Source organism: Clinocottus analis, unplaced genomic scaffold (genome assembly GCF_023055335.1).
Source record: "Clinocottus analis isolate CAN_PGR_092001 unplaced genomic scaffold, fCliAna1.0.p SCAF_19, whole genome shotgun sequence".
Classification (NCBI taxonomy): domain Eukaryota; kingdom Metazoa; phylum Chordata; class Actinopteri; order Perciformes; family Cottidae; genus Clinocottus; species Clinocottus analis.
Genome location: NW_027175920.1, coordinates 85,001 through 105,176, shown reverse-complemented (window position 1 = coordinate 105,176; position 20,176 = coordinate 85,001). Strand labels below are relative to the sequence as shown.

At 46.1% G+C, this 20,176-nt stretch overlaps 1 protein-coding gene across 3 annotated transcripts in view; it reads right to left on the bottom strand.

The window, feature by feature from the left end:
* LOC137789797 (corticotropin-releasing factor receptor 1) overlaps nt 1-20,176 on the bottom strand; it is a 47,659-nt gene that overhangs the window by 14,619 nt on the left and 12,864 nt on the right. For 2 of the 3 annotated variants that reach the window (XM_068583588.1, XM_068583589.1), the window contains 4 exons: nt 11,552-11,637; nt 5,902-6,008; nt 1,577-1,697; nt 721-874 (listed from right to left, as the gene is read on the bottom strand). In XM_068583588.1, the coding sequence (XP_068439689.1) occupies nt 721-874; nt 1,577-1,697; nt 5,902-6,008; nt 11,552-11,637 (468 nt within the window). Of the gene's footprint in view, nt 1-720; nt 875-1,576; nt 1,698-5,901; nt 6,009-8,633; nt 8,695-11,551; nt 11,638-20,176 lie in introns of those variants that run through there. The other variant, XM_068583590.1, reaches the window with a different exon arrangement.

The window sequence follows — 20,176 nt, the reverse complement described above, 5'->3', positions numbered from 1 at the left end:
TCGTTGACGCGTTCGAGTTCATTTCTTCATGTATTGAAATGAAATTCACCCCAAAGCGACTGGAGTTAAACGACAAAGTTCAACATTTTAGCAGAAATGCTATTCTCTTCTTTTCTCGCCGACTTGATGAAATCGATACGGCTCTCAGGCCTGCACGCTATGTACTTAGCGTAGCTTAGCATAAGGACTGGAAGTAGCCTATGAAAACAACATTTTGATCTTTTTACATCGAAAAAGTCTGTTTGTGTTTACGAATTATTCCACAACACACAGCATGCTAATTATGAAGCTTTGGATGTGTTTAGCGCCACGTTAGCTGTTTTTATGTATTCATGCTAAGCTAATTCAAGCTGCCTCCTGACTCGAGCTTCATATTAACAGATGTGAGAGAGCAATAGATATATTTTCATCAAATCAAATCCTCCAAATGTAGGCAAGATCCGTACCTTCTTTTCATTTTATTGAGCACGTTGTTTTTCTTATTATTTGATTTGAATCAAGTTGAGACTGAATTTAGCAAAACAAACGTATTGAAAGCTAAACATTTTTGGGGAATACACTTGTCTTGTTGAGCGTACGATGAGGAAAATCTATCACACCGTAATGTCTGCTCGCTACATACTGAGCTAACAGCGGTTAGCTTAGCTTTGCATGGATACTGGAAACAGGGGGAAACAGCTAGCCTAGCACGTCACTTAGTTTACGAGTGTGTTGACTCACACCAGCCGATGCAGATGAACATCCACTTGCGCAGCTTGTCGGTGGAGTAGGTGAGGACGATGGCCGTGTGCAGGTAGCAGCCCTCGCCGAACATCCAGAAGAAGTTGGTGGAGTGGAAATAGTTGAAGGAGGCGGTGACGAGGCGGCACCAGACCTACGAGAGGAATTAATGCAACACCAAAAATATAACGTATCATCCAACCGCCGTGCGACATTTTCTTTTAAAGTTGTGTTTTCATAATTTCCTCTTGTTGTTTATCATTTGCCAAACAAAGCTCCATTAAAGTTGTTTTTTGTTGCTGTAATGGAATTGATACGCGTTCCTGTTGTTTTAATTTAACAGACTTCTTGCTTTTATTCAACACCTTATTATCTCATGAACGCTCAGCCGTGTGTTTGAAACCTACGGACCGTCCTTGAACACACCGCCAAGGGATAATTATCATTATCTTATGATAATTACAGAGACGGACTCCTTAAAGTGGGAATACATTGTGTTTGAAGAGGAAACAGTGCTTTCATTTAAAGAAGGATCATTTTTATCTGGTTAGATTTCACAAACTATTTAAAGGATGAAGCTGCTGACCTTTCATAGTTTCTTATTGTCAATAAATATTGTGTTCTACTTTTTAAAAAGCTTAATAATCTCCTAAAACAGGAGGAAATAAAGCATTTCTTTGGGATAGTATATGTTCTTCTTCATTGCTTCTTGTCAAAGTTCAAGTTCTTAATTACAAATAAAAAGTAAATGTAGAGGAACATCTCGGGTTAAAGAAAACAAAATGCTAAGCTAACCCTGAACCCACTTGAAATGCCATTAAAGGTTGAACACAAACATCAGACGAGGCGTACGCACCACGTTGCTCTCGTGCACCTCGGGGCTCATGGTCATCTGCACGATGAACCAGGTGGCGTTCCTCAGGATGAAGGCGGTGATGAGGTTCCAGTGGATGATGTTCCTCAGGCAGCGGATGCTCCTGCGAGACGAACACGGGGGAATAATCTCCACGAGTCCTCCAGCGTTTGAGAGAAACTCTCCTTGAAATGAAGCCAAACTGACTGCAGGTCAATGAATCATTTACATGTAATTACTCATGCGCCCACAATTCAGCTGGAGCCAGACGGTGATTAGCTTAGCTTAGCTTAGCATGAAACCTGGAAGCAGGGGGAAACAGCTATCCTGGCACATACGTGTTGTCCCTTTCATGAATCTGTTTATGTGATTAAACAACATGTCTATTTATAAGATTTAGAGGTGTTTGCATGTTTATTTTTTCGATAAGCTAATATATGCTAAGCTAACTTCCTCTTGGCTTTCTTTGTGGTTGTTTGTGTCTCTTTGTGGTTGTTTTGTGTCTCTTTGTGGTTGTTTTTGTCTCTTTGTGGTTGTTTTTGTCTCTTTGTGGTTGTTTTGTGTCTCTTTGTGGTTGTTTGTGTCTCTTTGTGGTTGTTTGTGTCTCTTTGTGGTTGTTTGTGTCTCTTTGTGGTTGTTTGTGTCTCTTTGTGGTTGTTTGTGTCTCTTTGTAGTCATTCTTAATGGTCTTTGTCGTCATTTCTTCATATACTCAAGAGGCAAACTGGTGGCTAAATCATGAATTAAATATGTCTTCCTCCTCAGTTTTCTTGTGTATTTTAAAACGCAGACATGGAGCAGAGTCCTCATCTCTTCCTCCATGTGATGAAACCCTTGAAGGAATCTCTTGAAGAAAAAACAACAGCGAACCGGCGTTGATGAAGATGAGTAACGAGGAGATGAAGCCTCACAGTAACGTTCCCCGTCCGTCCCCTTTAACGCAACATGAAGGAACGTTTATTTTATTCTTTTTTTTTTGCCCTCGTGTTTGTGTCGCGCCCCACTGAACCTCTGATGTTGTGTGTTTTCTTTCTTTCGTGCCGCAAATAAATCAACCTCAGGACACAATTAAGGGATCCGCCTCCGAGTGAAGCGTTCCAAAATAGCAGCGGCGGCAGGAGCTAGCGCGCGGTCGCGGCCGCTCGCCGTCACCAGCTGACGGCGTTATGAAGGCCGGCCGTGAATCAACGGGTCCTCTTTTATTTTTTTCCCTTCAGCGTGCATCATTTCTTAATAGGTGTCGCTTGCACGACGTTTCTCCGGTGAAGTCGCCTGAAAGATGCGAAGGAAAAAAAAAGCGGCCTAATTTAACACAATAGCATGCGTAAAAAACGCTGCTGCATCTTTGAATAATTATGATGTTGTCACACAGGAAGTGAAGCAGCAGCCGCCCGCGGGCTCCAGAGGACGTATAAAGTTATTATAAATAGTGGTGGCCCACAAATAAGCCGCTCACGTCCTCCCTCTGACTCGCGGTTTGACTCCATCAGAGCTACAAAGGCAGCGAATGTCACGCCAGAAGCGCTTCTCTGTTTTCAAACGGTCGTATTCGTTTCGCCGCGTGACCTCACTTCCTGCCGGCGGGGTCAGCTCGGCATGATGGGTAATAATTAATTAATTAAGAGGAAACTCCTGCAGACAAATCTGTGTCAAAGAGAAATTCATCATAAATAAAACATTTGTTCTTCATTATGTCACCAAATGACAAGATTTTTAAAAATATGTATTTCTGCTATATTGTGACTTTCTATATATTATAACCTATACTACTGTGTGTGTGTGTGTGTGTGTGTGGTTGTGTGTGTGTGTGTGTGTGTGTGTGTGTGTGTACACTTAACACAGTATTTATTATGTATATGTTGTAATCACTATACGAAGAGAGCGCTCGTATCCCAGAGGAGGAACTCAGATAAAGAAGTGAAATGAAGAAAACACAAAATCAGACATTAAAGAAGTTAACGAGTCGTTAAAAAAACAACAACCTCAATGCTAAATATGAAATATATTAAAGTATTTGAGCAGAAGAAACGCAGTGTGACCTACATGTGTGAAGGTTTAAGTGCGATGAACATAATAACATGGTAAAGTATGCAGCATATGCAGTACACACACACTTTACAGGAAGTGTGTAATACTGTCAAATAGAAGACAATGACATCGCCAAAAACTATTATTCCTTAAAATTAGTACTTCACTCATGATAAAATATATGTATATACATAGTTTAAGGTATTTTAATGTCTGTATTGTGTAGTTATCTTCACCACAGGGATCGTGAGTGAGTGAGTGAGTGAGTGAGTGAGTGAGTGAGTGAGTGAGTGAGTGAGTGAGTGTGCTTCTCTCTGTCCGTCCATGAATTGTAATTATTAGTTCAACTCGTCTGTGTGAATGTGTGACTTTCCGCTGAGGCGTCAATAATGTGTTGTGGTTTATAAATAACACGCATGTCAGAATCTCCTCGGCCCCCCCCCCCCCCCGGCCCCTCCCCCCTCCATCGTATAATGTGTCCTCATCTCCTGGCGTGCGGCTGCAGCGATGTCGCGGGTCAGAGGTGTGAGTTTGAATATCCGTCGGCAAAAGAAAGAAGCAGAAATAAAACCCAGTGTTTACTTTCCTAATGGAGGTCATTAACGCCTCCTCTTCCTGCAGGAGGCGCAGGTGAACAGGAGGTGCAGGTGAAGGTGAGCTCGGCCTCACACAATCACATCCCCGAACAGTTTCATCCATTTCCTCTTTGAAGCAGGAAGGAAACATTAGAATAAAGTCTGTTTATCTTCCAGCTCGTTGGGGCCGAGTGATGAGATGGAAACACTACACACAACAAAGAGGTCGCTTTGTGTCTCTTTGTGGTTATTTACTGTCTCTTTGTGGTCGTTATTTTGTCTCTTTGTGGTTATTCTGTGTCTCTTTGTGGTTATTTTGTGTTTGCGTTGCTGCATTCCTGAGCAGCTCGTCTTCTTCAAAGGTTTTAATCTTTCCTCTTTCATCTTCCACCTTCTCCTGCCATGTTTATCTGTCTGCACCGAGGCCGTCGAACGTAAAGAAAACCTATTTAATACAATTTAATAAACCTCATTACGGTGCAGGTTGGATAAAACTCATTAGAGATGCAGTTCATTTCCATATAAATTAATATTTCTCTACAGAACATGAAGCCACGGTGCGGCTGAGGGAGACTGCTGTGTTTCCACCAGACGTCATTAGAAGCAAAACCTCGACGCTGGAGACTTCTTCCTCCGCCTCGGCGTCCGGGCTGTAATCCCTCCTCTCGGTTCCACAACGCTGAGCCGGAGTGTCAACCTTTCCCTCCGTCGCCGGCAGAGCCGCCGTTCCCTCAAACGCGTCTGGAGCTCATTAAAGAAGTGAAGAAGGTGAGTAATAAAAGCCTAAAACCCTCCGCTGCCCCGACGTCATGTTCAGCGTTTGAACGTCCTGTTCATGATGCCTCTCTCCGGCCTTTCAAAGCTTTTCTCACCCCGCGGGGGGCGGGGGAGAGGGGGGGGGGAGCGGGGTGTCTCTGGGATCGATAGCGGGGCGCTAAGACCTTTCCTGTCGCTAACGCTCGGTTTATTCTGGTTGGTCAGAGAAACGCGTCCCAGCAGGCCTCCTCCCCCCGTTAGAGCGCCTTTCCTCTTCCAGAGGTTCATTCAGTGGGGGAGGGGCTCGGTGGGGGAGGGGCTCAGTGGGGGAGGGGCTCAGTGGGGGAGGGGCTCAGTGGGGGAGGGGCTCGTTGGGGGAGGGGCTCAGTGGGGGAGGGGCGCCCCACTTCTCTTGCGGGGCGCCTAAACCCCTCTTTTCATCTGCGGGATTGAGATAGAGGCGGGATCTCACCCCATGACCAAACGGGGGTTTGAATAAGAACGCAAGTCGCTTTGGAGACGCTCACCTCAGACCCAGAGGAGGGTTTGTCTCTTTGTGGTTGTTTCCTGTCTCTTTGTGGTTGTGTTGTGTCTCTTTGTATTTATTTTGTGTCTCTTGTGATTGTTTCTTGTCTCTTTGTAGTTGATTTGTGTCTCTTTGTATTTGTTTTGGGAATCTAGGGTTATTTTTGTTGTCTCTTAGTGTTGTTATGGGTCTTTTTGTGGTTGTTTTGTGTCTGTTTGTGGTCTATTTGTGTCTCTTTGCGGTCGTTTGCATCTCTTTGCGTTTGTTTGTATCTCTTTGCGGTCGTTCTTTGCAATTGGTTTGTGTCTTTGTGTCTCTTTGTGGTTGTTATGTGTCTCTTTGTGGTTGTGTTGTGTCTTTGTGGTTGTTATGTGTCTCTTTGTGTCTCTTTGTGGTTGTGTTGTGTCTTTGTGCTCTCTTTGCATTGAATCAGAGCCGCTCACCTCAGCCCCAGGAAGAGGAAGAAGGCCACGAGCAGCGCCACCATGGAGATGCAGTGGCCCAGGAAGTTGATGATGAGGGCGATCTGGTAGTGCATCTTGCTTTTCTTCTGCAGGGAGACGCAGAAACATCAGATGAGTCTTTTTGGGTTTTCTTCTGATTCACAGACACAATATTCTCAGGATAAGAACGGAGACTTCAAAGACTCTCTTTGTTCCTTTCTTCTCTCCTCAGACGCTGAGCTTCTGAACAGATGGCGGGTTCGGAAACTTTTTTAAATAAAAAAGAGTAAAAGTGTGTCGAGACTTGTGTTTGAAGCTCTGGTGTTTAATCCCCATTAAATAATGAATAGCGTGTTTATTCAGAGTAGCACAGCACGCTAACAAGCAACTTCCATAATCATGCAACGCAATATCCTCATAATATTAGTAAACAGCAGTTTGAATCCCACGAACACGACGGTTACACACAAACGGCCCAGTCAGCAGAAATGAACACACAACTCTTAATCTACCACTTCTTGTATTTCGGAGTCGACACAACTTCAAAGTCTCCAGAGCGGTTCATGATGAGCAGAACACGAGGGGCTCTCTTCCTGCAGCGGGACGACAACCAACAACCAGCAACCAACAACCAGCAACTAGCAACCACCAACCAACAACCAACAACCTACCAACAACCAACAACTAGCAACCAACAACCAACAACTAACAACCAACCAACAACTAACAACCTACCAACAATCAACAACCAACAACTAACAACCAACCAACAACCTACCAACAACCAACAACCAACAACCAGCAACCAACAACCAACAACTAACAACCAACCAACAACCAACAACCAGCAACCAGCAACATACCAACAACTAACAACCAACCAACAACCAACAACCTACGAACAACCAGCAACCAACAACCAGCAACCAACAACCTACCAACAACCAACAACCAACAACTAACAACGACCAACAATCAACAACCAACAACCTACCAACCAACAAAAAACAGTGGTCATTCATTGTCTCTTTGTGGTTGTTTTGTGTCTCTTTGTGGTTGTTTGTGTCTCTTTGTGGTTGTTTTGTGTCTCTTTGTGGTTGTTTTGTGTCTCTTTGTGGTTGTGTCTCTCAGTGGTTGTTTTGTGTCTCTTTGTGGTTGTTTTGTGTGTCTTTGAGGTTGTTTCCAGTCTCTTTGTGGTCACAGCCCTGCTGGTTTTGAGACACACTGGGCGGCTGGTTCCCATACAGACTCTTGTGCTTTGTGCTGCTTTTACATAAAACACACACATCTCGCTCCCCATCGCAGCCTGAGACTTTTGTCTGACTCACATATCCATTGTGATCGGATTCCCCGCACACGGCCGACAGTAATCTATGCTGTAAGTGGATTTATGTAACCTGCTGGTGTCTACGCCCAGATTAAATGTGGACATGTTTAATCCCTGCCTCTCTCCTCATCCCATTCACTTTATTTTGGTGCAGCAGCTCAAATCTCTGTTTAAAGTCTGCGGTGCACAAATTGCTCCCAGTAATTTATTTCTGATGCGAGAATGTACAATAATGTCTCTCGGAGGCAAAAATAATTATATATGTATATCCATAATCTACATATATATAGAGGTGAGGACAGCTGAGAGGATTATCAGGAACTCAACCCATCCATCCATCCAGGAGACACACACACACACACACACACACACACACACACACACACACACACACACACACACACACACACACACACACACACACACACAGACTTTGCCGGTCCAGCAACTAGTGTGATGTCCAATTATTTTTCATATCTATGTTCACATACAGAACTAATTATTTTTCTCCTTTTAGCACTTTTTATGACTACACTCACGAGCCAGATGCTCAAATATATTTATATATGCACATATTTATACACACGTACATGTGTGTGCATTTCACATTGCCACGAAAACAAGTTATTAAAAAACAAAACTAATTTTTACTGAATGGAGCTAACAGACAACAGCTAACAGACAACAGCTAACAGTTAACAGCGAACAGCTCACGGCTAACAGCCAACAGCTAACAGACAACAGCTAACAGACAACAGCTAACAGACAACAGCTAACAGCCAACAGTTAACAGCTATCAGCTCACGGCTAACAGCTAACAGCCAACAGCTAACAGTTAACAGCCAACAGCTAACAGCTAACAGCCAACAGCTAACAGCTCACAGCTAACAGCCAACAGCTAACAGTTAACAGCTATCAGCTCACGGCTAACAGCTCCAAGCTAACAGCTAACAGCCAACAGCTCGCAGCTAACAGATAATAGCTAACAGCTAACTAGCGCTCTTCCTGCTGATTTCAATAAAGAGTGTTGTTCACAATGTATTATGATCAGAGGTAAATATCAAATCAGGTGCAGACGAGTGTTTAAACTGTATGTAAGCTAGTAAACTGGTGTAGCGCTAGTTTACACATGTACAGCATGGATCCAGTTGGAGACACATGTTGTTGTTGTTGTTGTTCCTGTGCAGCATAAATGAGCTCATAAACAATAACTTTGATAAGACTCAGAAGCTTTTCCAGTATCTGAATGTAGTTTTGATATTTGAAGTGAAACGGTGACGTGTTGTCCTGGATCCTTCCTCCAGGACTGGACGTGATGTTCTGGAGTTCTTGTGGTGTTTTCTGGCTAAACGCAACGTTTGACACCTGAAACCAAACCAAAGCGTGCGGTTTGGTTGAAGCTCACATTCTGCGGCGCTGATGGAGGCTTCAGCCGAACGAGACGAACCATGTGTGCCGCTGCGCCGTCCCGGGAGCTGCATATTGTTTCACCGTTGTGTACTGTGCTAAACTAAATATAACTAGGACACTTCCAGCCGTGTGATGCTTCTTTTTCATCAAATGAGGAATGTAGATTTCACCCTCTGTCTTATACATCGGAGACACGCCATAAAAGGATCATTCCAAGGATAGCGTGACAGGACGGATGATTACGATGATTAGTGGCGACGCGTTGAACGATTACTCCCTCGATGTATGTGAGCAGTAATATAGACGTGAGCGAGGGGAGGATGGAGTGAATCAGAGCTTCAGCAGACACCGCGGGGCGAGCGGGCCAACCGGACGTAAATCAAGCCAACGGGAGGTTTTAAAATGGACAGCGGCGCTCTGAGAGGATCATAAGACCCGCCCACCACTCGCCTCAGGTGGCGGTGAGGATGTGTGGGAGTCGAACCCAACAAACCCATCCTCGCTCAGAAACCACAAACACACTTATCGTTCGTTTGAGGGCTCGACCGGCCGGCCGAAAAGAGGATTCTTTCTTTTCCTCCGTCAGACTTTGCAGCGAGCTTTTCATCCGCAGCCTTTCTCCTCCTGAACATCCGGTTCAATACGGCTGAACTGTAAAATGGAGGCCACCTCCACCCCCCCTTCCTCCTCCTCCTCCTCCTCCTCCACCTCTTTTTTTTTTACCCCGATATCAATCACACCACCGCCGCTGCCACCTGGTGATTTATGTTTCACGGCCGTAGAGGAAAAAAAAAAAAAAAAAAGGAAAGAAAATCAAACAGTTTTCAAAAGGTCGGACGGTCTATATCTGTCTCCTGGGATCGATCGCTGCTCAGAGTCCGAGAGCAAAAACACATATAATGAAACACATATAATAAAACATATATAATAAAACACATATAAACAATCACAAAGAAGAGTTTCATTCCACGACACGCTCACGGATCCACACGATGAGTCCGCTGCACGGAGAGATATTCACTTCCATGTTTCCTTTTGTTAATAAAACACACAGAAAAGAGCAACTAACACGTGTGTGTGCATCCAAAGCCTCAGAGCATGGGTTCAAATCCCAATGAAGAGGAGAGAGTCAAAACATTTACACATCCTTTTGACATCCTTCTGTCTGAAATAGTGATATTTATATATATATTATTTTCAACTTCTTGAGCTAATAACTAAACACTGGAAATATTTGGATAATCTTCTTCATCCTCTTCCATCGTCCCGCTGTCCGTCCTCACACGATCAGAAAAGTGTTTCTCCCTTTTTCTTTGGCTGAATCTTTTCTCCTCCAGAAGAAAAGCTCAGTTCAGACCAGACCAACGACATGAAGTATAACTAGAAGTATCTCAGCGTCTCCTGCAGCCTGCGAGCCGCTGCAGACGCCTCGACGTGGACGTATCATTCCTGAACCTCATAAAAGCTGCTTCAAGAAACAAACCAGTGGATGTTCTCCAGCACTGAGAGCTGAGCTTTGAGACTCGTTTGCTTTTTAAAAAACGAGGGACAAAAGAAAACACAACTCAGCTAATTGACCATCGAGCGACGGTGTTTTCGGAAAGTGAAGCGTCTCCATATTCACCTCCCGGCTCGGCAGATGGTCAGCTCAAAACAAAACCTTCCTCCGGCGCGGTTTACATGTTTCACGTGCGCTGCTTCAAGTGTCCGCTGGCCGCGGCCTTTATTTAGGTCAGCGCGTCCCGTCCGAGCGCTTCTCCCCCTCCGTCCTAATTAGAGCGAGTGCTCATCAGCGTCTGCAGCGGCGTCCAGGTGGCGGCCGAGAGCGCGCACAACAGAACACGCAACAAAAACAAGCAACCAGCAGCGTGCGCCCGGATGAAAGGCCCAGCGGGGCCTCGAGCGCAGCGTCCTGTTGCTCTGGCCGGCTGTGTTGTGCTCTCGCCTCGGCGCCGGAGGACAACGTGACGTTTGGAGAAAGCGTGCTGCCGTTTCTTCTGAGGAACTAAAGGCTGATTCACACTCGGGTTTTACGCAGAGACGCAAGACACGCAAGACACGCAAGACACGCAAGACACGCACGGCCGCCCTCGCGTGGTCAAATCGGCCATTTTGCGTGCGTCACCTCAAATGTCTGACTATCCGTCAAAGCTACGCGAGCCCACAAGGCTGTGATTGGTCCGTTAACCACGTCCTATCTGAGTCTCTCATGTCCGGTTTCACAGCATCATACCTCTGTTTTTAAAAGCCGCAGCAGAAACAGGAACAATGGATCCTGTTGAAGAACGTTTGGCTGAAGAGGTCCACAAATATGAGCGTTTATAAAACCCGTCTGAGTATCAGGACACGCAGGTGGAGGTGAACTCCTGGAGGGAGACATCGTGAACGTCGGCGTGCAGGTTGACTCTAAACGGTCGTTGCGCCACCTGCTGGTCTGGAGGATGAAAAACGCAGGAACTATAAACCAAAACGAGTCCGTCACTCCGACTGCGTGGCAGCAGCAGTTGCAGCAGCAGTTGCAGCAGCAGTTGCAGCAGCAGACGTATAATTCAGCCTCAAACCAAACGAGGCCGTCGTGCGAGCGGGAGAGGAGCAGCTGCAGGTCGGCGAGCGTCTCAGGCTGCAAAAAGCATCCGACCTCAGCGAAGCCGCCGCAGGCCCCTCCCCCGGCGGCGCCGCCGGTGCATTTCAGAGCGCTTTCCTTTTGTCCGTCGTGTCGTTTCGTGGCTTTCGGCGTCCGAGTGGAAACAAACCCTGAATCCATATTTACTATAAATACACTTTTCCCGAGCAAAACATGTCTCCCGCCGCCACCTCGCCGCCGCCGTCGGTCCTGTGATGAGGTTTCACGCTCGGGCGCACTCTGAGAAGAGGCTCGTTAATCAGGACGCCAGCAGCCGCCGTGACGCTTACCTCCTGGTGCAGGATGGCCTTGCACATGGAGTAGTTCCCCTTCAGCGCCCACGTCCCATTAGCAAGGCACTGCCGGTAAACGTTATCTGCACGGAGAGAGAGAAACAAAAAGCAGTTGTTACAAGTCAGAAAAACAAGATTCTTCTTCACTTTTTAAGAAGTATTTGTTGTCTTTCAGCTTCCTGGTGAAGGTAAAGGAAGTGACGTCCTGCTGGATGCGAAGTGGCACTGCGACCTTTTCTGCCTTTTGAGGCTAATCGGGAGCGATATCATTAGAGGAAAGCCCACAAGCTGTGAGGTTTCACACGTTGGCTGTCAGGGCCGTCTCCCACCCTCCTCCTCCTCCTCCTCCTCCTCCTCTTCCTCCTCTTCCTCGTTCTTTACGTGCAGGCGCGTGTTACCTCGGTGAGACGCGTTCAGCTCGCGTTTTCTTTTTATTTCTTTTCCAATAAAACACGTTGACCCACATCGCTCTCTCTCCTCAGAAGACGCTCGCTCTCGCAAATGAAGGTTTGAAAGAACGTCTGCAGGTTCTGCTGGAGGTACTCGCCGCTGGAGGGTCCTCCATGAAGGAAGGACTCTTAAGGGTTCTTAAGGAAATCTCATGGTGAAACCCATTCAATATAGGAGGGTTCTCGGTGGAACCTCCTGGATGGAGTCCAGATGAAGGACTTTAGTGTAAAAGGGTTCTAGATGAAACTTTTGGGATATAAAAAGGTTCCTGGATTGAGTTACAATGACGGCCCTTAGGATATGAAAGGGTTCTTAGTGGAAACCCCTCTGGTGGGTTCTAGATGAAACCTTTGGGATATAAAAGGGTCCTTGTTGGAAACCATTAGATGGGTACTAGATAAAACCCGTAGGATATCAAAGGGTTCTCGAGATGAAACCCTCTGAGTATAAATAGGTTCTTGGTGGAACCCATTGGGTGGGTTGTAGATGAAAACCATTGAAATATAAAAAGGTTCTCAGTAGAACCCTTTGGGACAGTTCTAGATGAAACCCTTGAAATATAAAAGGGTTCTCAGGAGAACCCCCTGGATTGAGTTACGATGACGATCATTGAATTATAAAAGGGTTCTCAGGAGAACCCCTTGGGACAGTTCTTGATGAAAACCCTTGAAATATTAAAAGGTTCTCAGTATAAACCCTTTGGACATGAAAGGGTTCCCTGTAGAACCTTCTGGATTGAGTCCAGATGAACCCCTCTGAGTATAAAAGGGTTCTTGGTGGAACCCATTGGGTGGGTTCTGGATGAAACCCTTCTCAGACAGCTGTTTTCAGGGTTCTAGAAGCTCACGTTCCTCCTGCTCAGCACCACCTGGCAGACTGGCAGAACCTCCAGGGTTCTGGGTGGAACCCGTGCACCATAAGCAGGTTCCCTAAAGAACCTCTCCTTGGAGGCGGTTGGGGTTGAAACCTTTCACAGTCCTTCAGCGCCATCTGAGAACCCTCTGGAACGGTTCCAGGTGGAACCTTTGACCTCAAAGTTCCTCCAGAAGGTCAATGTGAGGACGAGCGGCTGGCGTTCATGTGAAGTCCTCCAGTTTCACGTCGCGCTGTGACACAATTAAAGAGGCGAAGTCTGAATCTCCAGCAGCTCCTGAAACCAGAAGAGAGACTCCGCCGGCGGGACGGTGATTATTTTAGAAAAAAAAAACACTTTCCGCGGCGCGACGGCTCCGACAAATGACGAGTCCAACGACTTAGTTCCTCGCTCCGAAACACCAACCAAATAATCTGCATCAAAATTTCACATTTGTCATTTCGCATTTCTTATTCCTTAAAGATGAAGGAAATGAAATCATCAAACTGGGACACGGTGGGTTTGAGGCGCCGCAAATAAGGCAATTTAAAGATGAAAGGGGCGATGTCATGAAATATGTGAACAGATATTCTTCTCCCTCACGCGGCTGCAGGTTGAGGGAACGACGGACCGGAGAGGATGAAGGAAGAGAGCGTTCATCTCCAGAGACACAGCAGGGCGTTGTCTCTCGGCTCAGACGCACGGTTCTCAGCGAGTTCTTTGGACGCGTCCGACCCGCCGCCTCCACTCGGGGCCACTCGGGGCCACTCGGGTCCACTCGGGGCCACTCGGGTCCACTCGGGTCGACTCGGGGCCACTCGGGGCCACTCGGGTCCACTCGGGGCCACTCGGGGCCACTCGGGTCCACTCGGGTCGACTCGGGGCCACTCGGGGCCACTCGGGTCGACTCGGGGCCACTCGGGGCCACTCGGGTCCACTCGGGGCCACTCGGGTCCACTCGGGTCCACTCGGGGCCACTCGGGTCGACTCAGGTCGTCAGAAACCTTTTTTTTTTCCAGAGACTTTACAGAACCGGGCGGAGACGGGAAAGTTTTCCAGAAGCTGAGCTGCGAGCGGCTGAAGATGAACGCTGTCAGCCACGTTCAGAGAGATGAGGCTCACAACAGACACACAACACAACACAACACTGTGCACACACTGAAGCTGAGGGGACGGATGGAGCCGCTCCATCAGTTACACAACTCCATCTGGACGTCTGCAAAGTGTTTTACAAACATCACACTTTCACCAACAAGCTGTTAATATTCACTTTGATGTGATTTTTGGACTGAAACTCAATTGAACCACACACACACACACACACACACACACACACACACACACACACACACACACACACAGTGTACTTCTATACTGTGAATATATGTAATAAAATTAATTTAAAATATATATATATATATATAAATAAATAAAATAAAATAAAAATAATAAAATAAAAATAATACAAAATAAATAAATACATAATATATATATATATACATATATATAAAAATATATATATACTGAAAATAATAAAATCTATAAATATAATATGAATAAATCGGCGGCGGCGCTAACAGCTTGAGCTCCACGTTCTACTTCCTGTCAGATGATGTGGTTCACGGCTGCAACAGGAAGTGAAGCTCGACAACCCGTGAGATGCCGCTGACGAGCCGCTCGGCTCCACAACATCATAATTACTGCCAAACAATACTCATAAAGATTTACTGCCGTGAGAGAAAAGGCTTACGCAAGACTTCATAACACCGAGAAGAAAAAGCTTTTCACTTTACATCTTTACATCTTCACATCTTCACATCTTCACATCTTCACATCTTCACATCTTCACATCTTTACATCTTTACATCTTCACATCTTCACATCTTCACATCTCTCTTCTGAAGCCAGGTTTGAATCACTGCTGAAGGACTTTGGACGTGAAGGTCTTCCTCCAATGAAACATGAAGACAAACGTTCAGACGTCAGCGCTGAAGATTCTATTTGAAGGACTTCAAGTCTCATCAACACCAACCACCTGAGCTTCTTCTAATATTTATATATATTTCTCTTTGTGGTTATATTTCTGTATACTTCTACACGTTTAGTGATGTCAGAGCTCATCGACTGCAACTGAAAGTGCTGCAAATGACTTTACTTTACGCTTCTTCTGGCTCCAAATCTGCTGAAAGATCAGATTTCATAGCCGTCACAGAATTCCTCGTTTGGCCAAAAACTGTCACTTTAAAAAAAAATGAAGAAAAATTGTAATTTTTTAAAAATTTGTTTTATTTTTTCCAGTTTTCCGAGCTGGAGCTCCTGGAGGCCGAATGTTTGACCCCCCGGAGAGAGAGAGAGAGAGAGAGAGAGAGAGAGAGAGAGAGAGAGAGAGAGAGAGGAGAGAGAGGGAGAGAGAGAGAGAGAGAGGGAGAGAGAGGGAGAGAGAGAGAGAGAGAGAGAGAGAGAGAGAGAGAGAGAGAGAGAGAGAGAGAGAGAGAGAAGAGAGAGAGAGAGAGAGAGAGAGAGAGAGAGAGAGAGAGAGGCTGCTCATCTTCAGGGAATGTTTTAGCGATGAGGCGTTTTGAGGAGGTAAGCGATGAGGAGGGCGCGGCCGTGTATAAATAGCCGGTCGGCCATCGCCCTCGATCAGCATCACCTCCACATGACGTTCCCTCGATCCCAAACCAGCGTCCAGCGTGAGGAGAGAGACGAGCCTCCATCACAAGGAAGATGAAAGAATCCATCAGAGGACGACGGCGGCGCGACCAGCAGAAGAAGAAGAAGAAGAAGAAGAAGAAGAAGAAGAAGAGAGCGTGGCGTCTCTCCTCCCGGTTCATCGGTTAATAAAAAGATGGAGATTACTGTCAAAGCGATGAAGTGACTTCATGCAGCGACGTCTAAAACCAAACCACAGCAAACGTTTGAAGACATCCAGGAAGAGAAAAGACCCCAAACGACCAAACGCAGACGGCTTCACGGAGTTAATACACACATATATATGAATATGTGATATAATATAATATCAAGCCTTCAACAGCAGGATGACCTTGAACTGAATCCTTTCTGGCACCAAACCACACGCTGATGTATTGCTGCTGCAGCTCCTCATTAGAGAGAAAACAGAGTGTGTGTGTGTGTGTATATATATATATATATATATATATATATATATATATATATATATATATATATATATATATATATATATATGTATATATCACAGTCTTTATAGCAGAGACTGAACGTCACGTTTCTTTATGCAATAACCAAATGAAGCGCCGCTCTTCTTTATTTCTTGGGGCTCATTGTTGAGATGAGACGAGTTTTACAGCCGAATCCATTCAGTCAGTTTTATTGTTCATCGTCAGGTCGCCCAGGAGGAGGACATGAATATGAATATGAATATAAATAAATAAATATATATATATATATATATACATGTATATATATATATATATATTTGTATATATATATATTTGTATATATATATTTATATATATATATATTTTTATATATATATATATTTGTATATTTTTATATTTATATATATATATATATATATTATGTATGTATATATTTGACAAATTTTTTTTTGACAAATTTTTTTTTTACAAATTTTTTTTGACAACATTTTTTGGGACAAATAATTTTTGGACAAAAAAAAAATTTAAATAAAAAATATCTTTTGACAAAAAATTTTTGGGACAAATTTATTTTTTGACAAAAACAATATTTTTGGTGTGTGTGTGTGTGTGTGTGTGTGTGTGTGTGTGTGTGTGTGTGCTCTCCATGTCTCAGTCTGTCAGGTTTATTGGCTGCAGGAGGCCATAAACCTGCTGAGAGCTCAGTCAGGGAGTTCAGGGTGGGGGCGGAGTCTAAATGTGGGCGTGGCCAGAGCGAAGGCACCGGAAGTAAGAGGGAGGAGCCACATGTTTGCCATGATCCCAGCGTCACCTCATTAGACACATTTATATATTATTAAGAGTGAAATTACTGCTCGTCTTGTGGTTATTAATATTAATATCGTAACTCTGGAGCTCCAGAGGGAGAACAAACCCTTCCAGCCTCTCGTGGTCGCGCTGCTCGTTCTTTGCGGCTAACAGCTGAGCTACTGGAGGACACTCAGCTCTTCTCTGTGAGTCCTGCACACACACTCACTCACACACACACACACACACACACACACACACACACACACACACACTCACATCCAAGCAGACGTCACAACTTCAAAGCCAACTTTACACAAAATTCCAGGAAATCGGCTGCAGCAAATTATTATTGATGCTTATTTAGTCACACACCATTAAATATGTACAGAAGATGAAGGAGGAGAAGAAGAAGAAGAAGACGATGAAGAAGAAGGAGAAGAAGAAATTGCGGTCAGAAGATGTCATGAAACCATAAAATCAAGTCACATGACTTCACTCATCTAACCGTATTTAAACATAAAGTGGAACTGTTTCTCTGGTGTTTGCCCAGAGTTGACAAAAACAAGATGCGCTGGAGCGGCCGGTGTGTGTGTGTGTGTGTGTGTGTGTGTGTGTGTGTGTGTGTGTGTGTGTGTGTGTGCGGTTCAGTCAGGACGGAGGCCAGTTCCTGAATGTTTCTTGGAAAATTTTCTTTCTCTCACACTTTATTAAAATGTACAGAGCTCCGTCTGAGCAGAACATGTTAATGTGAGGATAATGTGTGTGTAATGTGTGTGTGTATATATATATATATATATATATATATATATATATATATATATATATATATATATATATATATACACACACATGCAGTAACGTCTCCCTGCAGTCGTCTTGCAGGTTGTAAACAAGCTTCTGGCAGCAGTCGTAAAAACACGATGACGATGTCAAGGTCTCTAAACATCCTCTTCTCTCAGCGCCTGCAGCTCTACGCTAACAGCCTGCAGCTCTACGCTAACGGCCTGCAGCTCTACGCTAACGGCCTGCAGCTCTACGCTAACAGCCTGCCGCTCTAAGCTAACAGCCTGCAGCTCTACGCTAACAGCCTGCAGCTCTAAGCTAACAGCCTGCAGCTCTACGCTAACAGCCTGCAGCTCTACGCTAACAGCCTGCAGCTCTAAGCTAACAGCCTGCAGCTCTACGCTAACAGCCTGCAGCTCTACGCTAACGGCCTGCAGCTCTACGCTAACGGTGGCCATGTTCTGGCTGTGGAGCGTCTTCAGAAGGATTTCTTCGTGGTGAGCTCCTCTTCCCGGCGAGCGAGGTGCTCAGTCCTCCACGAGCAGCCGGAGGGGCAAGTGGATGGAAACGCCGGCGGGCCAAAAAGGATCCTCTCCTCGTTTAATCTCCAAAACACACACAGACTCACATCGGAGGATCCACGCGGTGGCAACAAAAAAAAACACACAGCAGAAAGCGCCGAGCTCAGCAGAAACGCTGCTGAGAGTTCAGGCCCTGCTCCAATACGCTGACCCACATCCAGCCACACTGAGCAACGCAACGGATCAATCGTTGCAGCTCTGATGCTTCCTCCTCCTCCTCTTCCTCCTCCTCCTCAGCATAATTTAAAACCAGGATCGGCGAGCGAAGAGAAAAACACATCATTTGCACTGAATGAGTTTTTCTCTGCAGAACAGACTCACGTTCATGATGCGAAACGTTAATTATACGTGTTTGTTCCTCCAGTACAGAGCGCACAAAAACTCTTTTAAAGTGAAGCACGATGAAGGTCACAGCCTCCTCCTCCTCCTCGTGTGTTCTCCTCATGTCAGTCAACGTTAAAATATGATTGTTATGTTAATGTTTGTCATAAACAAACAAGAGCTTCAGCGGGGCAACGCGAGCTGTTCCCCTCTGCTGCGTCGCATCGTGAGCTTGCTACAGCAGTGGGCTAGCAGCAGCGCTAGCTTAAACTAGAGGGGGGCTAGCAGCAGCGCTAGCTTAAACTAGAGGGGGGCTAGCAGCAGCGCTAGCTTAAACTAGAGGGGGGCTAGCAGCAGCGCTAGCTTAAACTAGAGGGGGGCTAGCAGCAGCGCTAGCTAGAACCAGCGGGGAGCTAGCTGCAGCGCTAGCTTGAACAAGCGGGGAGCTAGCAGCAGCGCTAGCTTGAACAAGCGGGGAGCTAGCAGCAGCGCTAGCTTGCTACAGCTTGGAGCTAGCAGCGAAGGTGGTAGCAGCGACTTGTAACCCGACTTTCACAGAACATATTATTATAAATCTTATTTTTGCTGTCGGTTGGACAAAACAAACATTGTGGAGGTGTTACTGCAGAGGTTCACAGTGTGGTACCACGTGAACACACACACACACACACACACAAACACACACACACACACACACACACACACACACACACAAAGACCAGAAGAAGGCGACGAGTGTTTTCTGAGACGATCCAGACGGCAACTTTCCACATCTCAGCCCGACACGTCGGCGCGGGGAGAAGCAGCGCCGGCTCCAGGTGAGCGGAGTTCGTACCTGACGCTCCCAAAAACACCGAATAACTTCTTCTTTTCTTTTCCGCCACCTCATTTTCATTTAAGAGAAACTTGTTTAAAAATCATCCAAAACAAGTGGAAACTGGAGCGGCTCCTCCAGACGCCGCCGAGGGGGACGAGGACGCCAGCTTTCACGCCGAGTGTGTGTTCTGGCTCCGAGCTGCACGAGACGCCTCCGGGGCCGGAGGTCCGAGGAGAGAGGAATAATCTACTTTTCATGTCCGACTTTCTCACACACACACACACACACACACACACACACACACACACACACACACACACACACACACACCCTGTAGCTCCTCGCACCGTGCTTTACATCTTTCCCTTTTTGTCTCCTCTGTCTTTGATGTTTCTTGCGGCGCTCTCACGAATTAATGTTCCACGAATGCTCGAGTTCATTCAACAAAAAGAGACGCGCCGCGTTCCTTGTGGGCGAGCCGGGGCGAGGGCGAGCCGGGGCGAGGGTGAGCCGGGGCGAGGGCGAGCCGGGGCGAGGGCGAGCCGGGGCGAGGGCGAGCCGGGGCGAGGGTGTTGCCGCCCCGCTGACCTCGAGCACTACTCTAAATAAAAACTGCACCCCCTCCTCCTCCTCCATCCTCTATCTATCCACTCTGACTGGCTCCAGACCAGCCAACCCACAGCTAGTCAGTGACATGTACACACACACACACACACACACACACACACACACACACACACACACACACACACACACCATCCACTGGCCTCCCCTCTGGGGACCATTAAGGGAAAGTCAAGCTGGGCAACGAATGGCGCAGGGTTTTTTTTTTTCTGTTTCCGGGCGGTTGCAGGAGACGGCGCCCGGGCCGCGTCACGGGCCCAGAGG